Here is a 12,307-nt window from a genome sequence, read left to right on the forward strand (position 1 = left end):
AAAAAAAAAAAAAAAAAGTGAAATTGCTTGATGTTTTTAAAAATTTTAAATATTAAAATAATTATGTTAAAATTAAAAAATTTTAAATAAGTTCCTCAGTCATGCTAGTCATATTTCAGATGTTCAATAGCCACTTGTGGCTAGTGACTATTAAACTGAACAGCACAAATACAGAACATTTTAATCACTGCAGAAAGTTCTGTTGAATAACACTGCCGTCGATCTTGTCATCACAGAGCACTAAACTACAGTGAATAGTTAATGCTGCCAGCTGTTGCACTGAACTCTTTTCATGAGTGAGGTGTGTGGAAGAAATGTTGAAGCTGAATTCATATGGTGTCTCTGTGAGGAGGGGCAGAAGGAAGCTGGGTGACAATAGTGGAAATGTTGGTTGGGCCAGATTTTGAACAGCCTTGAATGACATTATGAAGTAATGCTGACTTTATCTGTTAGTTCATAGAGAGCCAAGGAAGGTTTTAAACATGTGAGTCTCCAATAAGAGTCTGTGCTTTAGAAATACTACTCCAGCAATAGCAAGGACTGTGAACTAACTGTAAAGTGTCCAGACTGAAGGCAGACAGATTGTTATCAAACAAGAAACAATGGAAGCCTGAATTACAGAAGTAGCAGAGAGAATGGAGACGAGTTGATGAACTTCAGAGTTGAGAGGTAGAAGGAGCACAACCTATGGTGATGGAACAAGGGGAAGTTGTGCAGACCTGGAGGTTTCTACTGGAGTTGACTAGGAGACTTGGTGAGCTTACATTTGGGTTCTTAATTAAGGAACTCAAAAGAAAGAATAAGCATTTGAGAGTGGAGTGAGTTGCAACAGCTTTGTTGAGATATAATACACATACTATGCAATTTATCCACTTGGAGTACACAATTTATGTTTTTGGTATATTCAGAGTTGTTCAACCGTCATCATAGTCCATTTTAGAATGTTGTCATCACCTTGTAAAAAACCTGGTATACCCATTAGCAGCCATTCCCCATTTCACCCCAACCCTCCCAGCACTAAACAAACACTAATCTACTTTCAGTCTATGAATTTGCCTATTCTGGACATTTTTTGTAAGTAGAATCATGTAACATCTGATCCTTAGTGACTAGCTTCTTTCACTTAGCATACTGTTTTCAAGGTTCATCCAGATAGAGATAACTTTTCGCCTTGTATTATAGTCACCTCTTTGTGTTTTATCTCCTGTACTGGATATAAGTGCCTTGAAGGCATATATTCCAGAGCTGTATATAGCATATATTTTGGTATTTAGTTATGACTCAGAAAATATTTGATACATCACAAGTTAGAAGGTTAACTCAGTTAACCACAAATTACGTTAACCAGAATGAGCTGTTTCTGCACGTGCTTACTCACTGAAGTATGTCTGTATTTGTTGTCACGGAATAGCTAGGTACCATGCCAATGGTGATGTGGTACTGGATCTGCTGTTAACTCTTTGTGTGACCTTGGGCAAGTCATTATACTCTCTGGAGACACTTTCCATATTTGAAAATGGAGACAAAATTTCGTACCCCATCTGACACTGAGGAATAAGTAAAGTAATTCAAGTAGATAGAATTTGGGTAGAGTTGGGGTTCATCCAGATAGGGGAAGAAATGAATGTTTGATCCTATTCCCTAATATTCCTGGTATAGGAATAGTCCCCCTATGTAGCCTTTTTTCATAGGATTAGATATTTTGTCACCTTGAGTCATTTCAACTCCCATTGTCAAGGCCTGTGGTTTTATCCACGGCATACTGCTTCTCTTGTCACCAACTTGAGACATTTGACCTATTCTGTGTTCTCTAGTCTTTCTCTCTGGAATACTTAAGATGCTTATTTCTTAAGGACATTGACAAGTAGATTCCCTATTTAGCTTAGTTTTTTGTCTCTTCCCTTAATTCCTATTGTCTTCACAGAATGCATATAGTTGAATATTAAGAAAAGGGGGCCAGGTGTGGTGGCGCACTCCTGTAATTCCAGCACTTTGGGAGACTGAGGCAGGCAGATCACTGGAGGTCAGGAGTTCGAGACCAGCCTGGCCAACAAGATGAAACCCTGTCTCTACTAAAAATACAAAAATTAGCCAGGTGTGGTGGCACATGCCTGTAATCCCAGCTACTTGGGAGGCTGAGGCAGAAGAATTGCTTGAACCTGGAAGGTGGAGGTTGCAGTGAGCTGAGATCGTGCCACTGCACTCCAGCCTGGGTGACAGCCTGGGCAACAGGGTGAGACTGTCTCAAAAAATAATAATAATAAATATTTTTAAAAAAGGTTAAAACCTGCCCAGTCCACCTTCCCAAAACAACTTATAAATTCAGTTCCCCATTGTGTGTGCCTGCCCACCCCTAGCTTGGAGAGTTGTTCGTGCTCTTATTTAGAAACATATGCTAAGTATGTACTTAAGTGCCATGTATCAAATGAAATAGTCCTTGATTTCTAAGATCTCATAGTGGTTCGTAGGAAGAGGCTGACATATGAACAGATAATCACAGTATACTGTGAAAAGTGCTCTTGCAGGGCAATGTACAAGTGGTTATGGGAGCACCTGTAAGAAGGGTTTGGGACGGTGTTTTGAAGCAAATGTCACTTGGCATTTCTACACTAACAAGTATATACTATCGCAGAAGCAGCCTGATGAAGAGCACCTGCCTTCTTTCAGCCTTACAACAACCTGGTGAGGTGTAGGTTTTTGACTCCCTTTTTAGAGAGCATTCTGAAGTTCAGAAAGGCTCAGTGGCTGGCTCTTAAACGCAGATTCTAGATTCAGCTTCTGTGTTTGTCCCTTCCCCCTCCCAGCACATCTATGCCCTTAAGGAAGGCATAGAGTGTACCTATGCATGGTACTAGAGTGTCCTGCCAGCTCCTCTCCTTAGTTCTTTCTCTTTAAGCAAAACTAGAGTCTCAGATTCCTCTTTTCTGTGTCTAGCCTGCTTCCAGTGCTGTTGGTGCATTGAGTATTCCAGGGCTGTAGCAGTAGTGAATATTGCTGATGTCATTGTTTGCCTTATTGGGATTTTGCTCTTTGTTTCACAGGGAGCTGTGATTGGTATAGACGATGAGGACGACAGCACCTTCACAATAACTGTTGATCAGAAAACCTTCCATTTCCAGGGTGAGCTGAAAGAAGAGATTCTTTCTCTTCATAGTCCCATCTGCTTCTTTTCTTCTCTTTTGGGTTGTTTGCTGGATGACTTGAATGGTTTTGCAACTGATCCTGCATGAACGAGTGCATAGGAACATTCTGGATGAAGTGGTACTGCAGGTTAGGCAGGGATTTGTATCTGCAGTGGATGTAGATCAATTTGAAACGACTGTGGATCTGGCTGCAGTTGGAGATGAAAAATTTTAAAGGATAAAAATCAGTGAAGGGGGAGAGTAATGGGCTGCTGCTGCTGCTGGCTTGTGTTTACAGAAGGTTGCTGATCTTCTTTATCAAGGAGTATGGTTCTGCTTCTGCATGAAGAGTCTAAAGACTGATTGTGAAGGTTGCAGTGTTTGTGTAAAACTCAAAATATAAATTAAATTGAAGCTTAGTGGCAACCTTTGGCTTAAAGGTTTTGCTCTGCTTCAAGAATTACAAATTTGCATTCATTTCATCTGTGTTTCTGTGTTTTGTCTGCCAGCCATCATTTCTCTATTATCCTTTTTATAGTCAAATGCCATCTGCCACTGCTGTGTTTCGGCATTGCATGCTAAGGTTCACCGGTAGAAAGGGTAAGGTACTGTATGATCATTCTCATTTCATCTTGCTTTGAAAACTCTAAACCAGCAAATAAAAGTCCATTTTAATGATCTTGTCCTAAAGTACCTCTTGTCTATTAGGAGTGACTATTAGTTTTAGTATTAATGGTTTTGTTATTTTGCCTTTCCAGAGTAATCTCTCTTTTATGTTTAGAGCAGTCCAAGAAACTTAGAAATGAAAAGATTTGGAGAGGTTAGCACTTTCTCTCAACTACAAGTAACAGTACACTGTTAGAGATGCTAGGTATGCCAAGATAAATAAATATTAAATACATTTACTGCTTAAAAATGTTTTGGTTATGAAGTCTAACAGAGGCCAGATATGTTATATGAGGTGTTTAGGCAGCTGTTGTCTTTTTGTGCTAGGATAGTGAATTGCAGTTATTTTTCTTCATTGTCTTGTTTCAGAAATTGATGGATAGTAATGAAAGATGCAGATTATATCCAACAAACATAAACCAGTGTACTCAATAGTGATACCTCTAATACTTCTTCCACATATCCTTAAAATATTTACTGTGTTTGATATTATTTATTCAGAGCTGCTTTAATAACGATGCTGTCCTGAAATTCTCTACTTTATATTTAACTTTATAAAACATTTTACTTTATAAAACATTTTAAATCCTATTATGAAAGTCCAGAATTTTTATTTTTAGGTTAAATATGTAATGCTGCTTATAAATCAAAGCAGATAATTCCTGCACTCTGAAACTCTTTACTTGAATACAGTTGAATATTTTAATGCATTTCAAGAAAGAGCTGCTGGGTGCAGGTAAGGCTGCAGTATGGAATTCTCTTCTGTGCAGTTACTAAGAAGGAGACACCTCCTTTGGACCCTCAGAAGCTGCATCTCTACCTTCTGATTTACTTTTAAATTATTTATGTCCCCATTGGCAGTCTCATACTTATTTGGCTTATAAAACAAGAAATTTTCCTAAGGAAGGATTTAAATGATAAGAGTTACGCACATTTTAAAAATTGATTCATAGTTCTGAAACTGTCAGAATAATTAGTTTATTTTCTATTGTAGTAGTTATGGGAGTTCTAGCATGAGATCTGGATTTTGCAAAGAACTTGGTAAGACTGTATTTTTGTTGTTGTTGTTGTTAATAATGAGAGCTATTTCACATTCATAGGTCCTTGATCATAAAATCCCTGCAAATTTGATAAAAAGTTATCAATGTCTGAGAGATCTTAAATTCTTGATTAGAATTGAAAGCAAATTTTAGCTATATACATGAACATATGTTTAAATGTGCTGAAGTTTTCATTGAATACACTAGTTTTTTTTTAAGCAAATGAAATATCAGTTGATGCATTTATAAAACAAATTCTACTGTCAACTATTAAAGGGAAAGCTAGAGTTTGTTCAGATACATTCATTTATTCATTCAACATCTATTTTAGACATTATTCTGGAGATACAGTGGCATACAAAACAGATAAAACTCCTTGCCCTTTGGATCATCCATTCCAGGAAAGGAGAAAGGTAATCAATACGATCAACACAATAAGTTAGTAAAATATAAGTAAATGAGAGTGGTAAGTCCTGGGGAGAAAAAAATAAAATAGGAAAGGAGAAAATTAAATAGAAGTGAGATTGTGGAGAGAGGGAAGGTGTTGAAATTTTAAATAGGGTAGCTAGGGAAAGACTCACTGAGATGGCGCCTTTTAGTAAAGAGCTGAAGAAAGTGAGGGAACAAAGTATATGGCTATGTTGGTGGGGGAGGTGGGGTGAATAGTCATTTCTCTGCCTGGAATGACGTACCCACCCCGCCTCCCTCCACAACACTGTCACAGACTTTGTTTTGTTTTTCTTTTTCTAGTTTATAGTCATATATTTGAAGAGCAGCTGGAGGCCAGCTCTGGTTGGAGTGCAGGTAACCATGCGGGGAGAGTAATGGAGAATGAAATCTGAGAGGACACAGGAAGTCCAACCATATGAGACCTTTATAAGGGCATTGAATTTGACTGAGATAAAAGGCCATTAGAAGGTTTTGAGCAGAGGAGTGACATGGTGTGATTTATGTTTTAACAGGATGGCTCTGGCCACTGTGTTGGGAGTGAAATTCAGAGGGGCAAGGGCAGAAGTAAGGAAACTATTTCTGCAGTAGGAGGCTGTTGTAAACCAGAAGAGAGGTGGTAGTGGCTCCCACATGGTAGCAGTGGAGATAGGGAGATAGTGAGAAGTGGTCGAATTGTGTGTATGTTTAATCACCTTTATTGAGGTGTAATTAACATACAATAAAATGTACACAATATATAGTTATGCGGTTTAATCAGTTTATTTACTCATAACTACCACCACAATCAAGATATAGATTCCATCACTCCAAAAGATTCCTTTATGCTCCTGTCAGTCAGTCCCCAGCCCCAGCCCCTGGCCCCAGGCAACCACTTACCTGCTTTCTCTCATTGTAGAATAGGTGTTTTGTTTGGAGAATTTAACATAAATGGAATCATACAGTATGTACTTTATTCTCTGGCTTTATTTTAGCTCAGCATAATGTTTTTAAGATTCATCTATGTTGTTGCATATATTAATACTTCCTTTTATATTGCTAAGTAATACTCTGTTGTATGATAGTATATTTATTCTGAAGGTTGAGCTGTAACATATGACAGAAAGACAAGTCTAGGTCGAGTAACAAGAATGGAGTTGCCATTAACTGAAGTGGAAGATCGCAGGAGGAACTAGTTTTGGGAGGGCGAGGGAAATGTGGGCACTGGAGCTTAGCTTTGGACATGTTTACTAAACAAGTTTTTAATGTCCACCAAATAGGCAAATGGAGATGTCAAGTCGGCAGTTGGAGTTCAGTGGAAAAGTGTGGGCTACAGAAATAGAGTTAGGAGTCATTGGCACATAGATGGTATTTAAAGCCACAAGAATTTGGGAATAAATGTTGAGAGAAAAGAGGTCCAACTGCCGAGCCCTGGGGCAGTCAAACATTTATTGAGAGGGTGCATGATGAGGTAAAACCGGCGAAAGAGGTTAAGAAGAAACAACCAAAAAGGAGGAGGAAAATCAAATGAATGTGGTACCCTGGAAGCCACAAGAAAAGGTGTTTCTAGGAGGAGAGAAGGATCAGCGACTATGTCAAATGCTACTGACAGGTCAAGGAAGATGAGGATTGAGAAATGATTACAGGATTTAATAATGAGAAGTTTACTGGTAACCTTGAGAAGAGTGATTTTAAGATAGGAGTAGAAACAATGCATTCAAGTTTTGATGTAAAGGGAAGATGAGAACTATAGCAGTAACTGGAAGGGGAAATGGGAGCAAGGGAGCTTTTGTTTTGTTTTTGTAGGATAAGAGAAATAATAGCATTTCTATGTTGTTGGCAGTGATTCAGTAAAGAGGGAAGAATTGATGATGCAAGAGAGAAAGGAGAGAGTTGCTGGATCAATGTCGTGGAGAAAGCAAGAGAGGATGGGATCTAACACACATGTGGGAGCGGTGTCTTTGGCTTGGAGCATGGGCAGTTTATCAGTAGTATTGTAACATAGCTGTGGTTGTTGATGAGACCTTAAATAGATTAAAGCAGTGGTAATAGGGAGGAAAATGGACTAGATTTGAGATTTTTAAAAATCTGTAGGAACTGGGGCACAGTGGTATGCACCTGTAGTTCTAGCTATTCAGGAGGCTGAGGCCAGAAGACCACTTGAGCCCAGGAGTTTAAGACTGTAGCATTCTATGATCACACTTGTGCATAGCCACTGCACTCCAGCCTGGGCAATATAGTGATGCCTTGTCTCTAAAAAAGTTTTTAATCTGTAGGAACTGATAATTGCTCGGAAATGGGAGGTGAGAGAATTTGGGTACTAAGGGTGGTGCTCTTGGCTTGGCTTACTGTTGGATGTTGTCAACATCTCTCTCTCTCTCTCTTTTTCTTTCTCTCTCTCTCTTTCTTTCTGCCTTGCTCTGTCACGCAGGCTGGAGTGTAATGGCATGAACTGCAGCCTTGACTTCCTAGGCTCAAGTAATCCTCCCATCTCAGCCTCCAGAGTAGCTGGAAGTACTAAAAAATTTAGCCTACACCACCATGGCCAACTAATTTTTTATTTTTTTAATAAAAAATTTTTATTTTAATAGTAAGTTATTTTTTGAGTTAAAATTTATGTATGTTTAATCAACTTACTGAGGTATAACTCACTGTGTTGCCAGGGCTGGTCTTGAACTCCTGGGCTCAAGCGATCTTCCTGCCTTAGCCTCCCAAAGTGCTGGAATTTCAGGTGTTAGCCATTGTGCCTCACCGTCAGCATCTGAAATAGAGAATATAGGAGATCAGAGGTGGTGGTGAGGGACCTCTTATGTTTAAGGTGTCAGTGGGACACAGATGATGGTAATTGGATCTGAGTCTGGGCTGGAAATGGAGATTTGTGGTCATCGGCATACTGCTGGTAGGTAGAACTAGCAGTTGAAAATATATATGCCTAACGGCTAGGCAGGTAAGTACAGTCAAGTGCTGCATAAGGATATTTAAGTCAATGATGGACCACATGTATGATGGTGGTTCCATAAGATTATAATACCATATTTTTACTGTACTTTTTCTATGTTTAGATACACAAATACTTACCATTGTGTTGTAGTTGCCCTCTGTATTGAGTCCAGTAACATACTCTACAGCAGAGCATCAAATCTTTTGGCTTCCCTGGGCCACACTGGAAGAAGAATTGCTTGGGTCACACATAAAATACACTAATGATAGCTGATGAGCTAAAAAAGAAAAGTACAAAAAAACCTCATAATGTTTTAAGAAAGTTTATGAATTTGTATTGGGTTGCATTCAAAGCCATCCTGTGCCACATGCAGCCTGTGGGCCGCAGATTGGACAAGCTTGCAGGTTTATAGCCTAGGAATGATAGCCAAACCCTATAGCTTAGGTGTGTAGTAGGCTTTACCATCTAGGTTCATGTACTGATGTTTGCACAGTGATGAAATTGCCTAATGATGTATTTCTCAGGACATATTTCTCAGAGCAGATTCCAGTCATTAAGCAGCGCATAACTGTAAATGAGTTAAGAGTACGGCTGTGTAAAGACGCAAGTTGGAGAGGTCACACCCTGTGTAAAAGGGATAGCTGCCACTTAGTTCCAGACAGTTGTAGGCTTGGAATGTTCACCCATTGTTGTTCAGCTCATCCTTTTTTTTTCAAGAGAAGTCAGAAATTTAATTATTATTTTTGTGTGTGTGTGTGAATGGGGCTGAGTGTGTGTGTGTGAACTCTCCAGTTTTAGGAACAATTTTTTACATAGACCAAATAAAATGCATCTATGGGCTAGATAAAACCTTTGGATTTTTAGTCTTTGATTAAAGCCATGGTAGTAGTGAGTGTTATCCTTCTGGAAGATCAGAGTGAGAAGAGAGCTGATGATTAAACCTTGGATCACACTAGGGTAGAACTGCTAACAGGCTCAGAAGAATGATCAGAGAGGTTAGGATGAAAGCTATTAGCTTCAACCATATGAAATTACTGTTTTTTATAGGTGAGAAGCAGCTGCATATCAGCAGTTCATATAGCTCAATCTAATAGAAGACTAGTTCATATTAATAATTAGAAAAAAACTAATTATTTGAATTTTACCTTCAAATGAAATTTTATCTGTTTAATTTAATATATATCATTCATAATGTTACTGATAATATATTGGGGTAATAATAATAATAATGGCTAATATTTTTTGAGTGTTTATGTGTTTTAACTGAATAGTGCCTACCATAAAATAAACATTTTAACTCATGCAGTTTTCACAACCTTATGAGGTAGGTACTGTTATACTATTAGTGCTTTTATTTTATTGATTAGAAAACTGGGAACCACCGACACATAGCTAATATAAGGCAGAACTGAAATTTGAACACAAACAATTGTACCGAAAGCCATTTTCCTCTTCATTGTTATAAAATATATTATAGAGATTTGTCAACTAGCTTATAATTAATATTTATCAGAAAGGAATTAAGAGGCCGGGCATGGTGGCTCACATCTGTAATCCCAGCACTTTGGGAGACTGAGGTGGGTGAATCACTTGAGACCAGGAGTTTGAGACCAACCTGGCCAACATGGTGAAACCCCATCTCTACTACAAATATAAAAAATTAGCCAAGTATGGTGGTGCGTGCTGTAGTCCCAACTACTCGGGAGGCTAAGGCAGGAGAATTGCTTGAACTGGGAGGTGGAGGTTGCAGTGAGCCAAGATGCTGCCATTGCATCCCTGCCTGGTTAACAGAGTGAGATGCTTTCTCAAAAAAAAAAAAAAAAAGAAAAAAAAAAAGAAAAGAAATTAATATAAAAAAAGGAACTCTAAATTACAATGCAGTTTAATGCAATTAAAAAATTTGACGCTAATTAGCTGGGAGTGGTGGTGATGTGCCTGTAATCCCAGCTACTCAGGAAGCTGAGGTGGGAGGATGGCTTGAACTCTGGAGGCAAAGATTTCAGTAAGCTGAGATCGCGCCACTGCACTCCACCCTGGGCGACAGAGCAAGACTCTGTCTAAAAAAAAAAAGTCGACAATGACCACAAAAATGATAATTATGTGAAGTGATACATTTGTTAACTGGCTAGATCAAACCATTCCACAATGTATATACACTTCAAAATATGTTGTACGTGATAAATACAATTTTAAAAATCACAGAAAAACCCAATTTGGCATTGTTAATGTTCTACATGTTCCATTACTTCGTAGAAATATTAGTGGCGGTATTGGTGTTGGTGGTAGTGGTAACAACTACTATTACTACTACTAAATAAATGTTATGAACCAGGCACTGTGTAACAGGCACTGTACATTACTTACGTAATTCCTAAGTTCCAAAGTGAGATAGCTTTATGTCTAGTTTTAGAGTTAGAGTAACTGAGTTTCAGAGAAGCTAAATGGCAGAGCCAAGATTCGTGCCCATTTAGGTCTACATCAGGGATTCTCAAAGTGTGGTTCCCGACCAGAGGGTCAGCATCACCTGGGAACTTGTTAGAAATGCAGATTCTTGAGCTCTGCGCCTCACTTGCTGTATCAGAAACTTTGGGAATGGGTCCGCTCTAGTGACTCTAATGCACTCTTAAGTTGAGAACCATGGGTCTGGATCCAATGGTTTAACATGTTATTCCAGTTTACTCTCATAACAACCACTTAACATAAGAAGGAATTGTCCTCAATTTATAGATAAAGAGAAGTGAGACACAGAGTTAAGCGATTTGCCCTTGAATTTGGATTGTCTGTATGTCCTAACCTATATATTAGGCAAGTCTTGCCTTAAGCAAATCTGATGTGTGAAAAATCAAATAAAATTTTAAAGATAAAAATTAAGGATATATATGTGATTAGTTTTCCGTAAAATAATCCTTCATTTTCAAAGGACTTTACAGGGAACTTTTTTTTTTTTTTTCTTGGTTGCAGTGAGCTGAGATCATGCCACTGCACTCCAGCCTGGGTGACAGAGCAAGAGCAAGATTCCGTCTCCAAAAAAGAAAAAAAAAAAAAATGCAAAATTACTACAAATAAACCAGTTGTTGATGTTATGGTGAAGGAAAGTGTTTAATTCAGAGAAGTTATATTGATGAAGTATATTATGGCAACATCACTGCTACTGTGTTAACATCAATCAGTTTAGCAAGGCACATCTGCATCATTAATCATTTAGTAAATTATAAACCGTGGTTGCAGGCTTAAAGGTGTTCTGCTATCTGAACACTATCACTAGTAAACAGAGGCCATTATCAGTAGGACTATTGATTTTAAAAAATTTCCCTCTGTTTCATATTTTTTATTTTCATGTGATAATTCTTCTCCAAAATGAAACCAAATAATAAAATATTTTCACACTTTATGTAAGGGAAGTAAATCAGCTATAACTAATTTTCTAATTAGATTTTATCATTTCAATAGGTGTTAGGAAAATGCTACTGAATTCACGTATTGGGAGTTTGTTGTATTATTGAGGAGGGTTGGACTTCACTGATGTACTTTTCTTCTTCTTTATTTGCTTTCTGTACAAGATCCTGCCTAAATATTTGAAATTATAATCTTTCCAGGTTTAACTAATTATGGACTGTTTGACTTAATAGTTATCAAGGTTAGGATAGTTTTATTTTTTGTTAATAATGTACATTTAATTCCAACATTCCGTTTTCCATAATTTCTAAGTAGTAAAATTAATACTCACTTTAGAAATTTGGGAAAAGTATGAAGTAGTATAAAGATGATAGTAATAATCATTCATAATACTACCACTTGAAGATAATTGTTAGTAGCATGCTTGTGTATTTCCTTCTGATCCTTCAGTTATTTACAGTAATCCCCTCTTATCTGAGGTTTCACTTTACACAGTTTCAGCTACCTGTGGTCAGCTGTGGTCTGAACATACTAAATAGAAAACTCCAGAAATAAACAATTGATAAGTTTTAAGTTGCACACTGTTTTGCTCCATCCCACTTGGGTGCGGATCATCCTTTTGTGCCATTATCTATGGTGATGATGCTACCTGCCCATTAGTCACTTACTAAGTAGACTTCTTGGTATCAGATCTACTGTTGCAGTGTACTGCAGTG

At 37.9% G+C, this 12,307-nt stretch overlaps 1 protein-coding gene across 5 annotated transcripts in view; it reads left to right on the forward strand.

The window, feature by feature from the left end:
* Nucleotides 1–12,307, forward strand: part of OSBPL9 (oxysterol binding protein-like 9) — a 169,243-nt gene that overhangs the window by 49,127 nt on the left and 107,809 nt on the right. For all 5 annotated transcript variants that reach the window (XM_011926261.1, XM_011926262.1, XM_011926263.1 and 2 more), the window contains one exon: nucleotides 3,042–3,120. In XM_011926261.1, coding sequence (XP_011781651.1) covers nucleotides 3,042–3,120 — 79 coding nt within the window. The remainder of the gene's footprint in view (nucleotides 1–3,041; nucleotides 3,121–12,307) is intronic.

This window comes from Colobus angolensis, unplaced genomic scaffold (genome assembly GCF_000951035.1).
Source record: "Colobus angolensis palliatus isolate OR3802 unplaced genomic scaffold, Cang.pa_1.0 Scaffold68, whole genome shotgun sequence".
NCBI classification, from domain to species: domain Eukaryota; kingdom Metazoa; phylum Chordata; class Mammalia; order Primates; family Cercopithecidae; genus Colobus; species Colobus angolensis.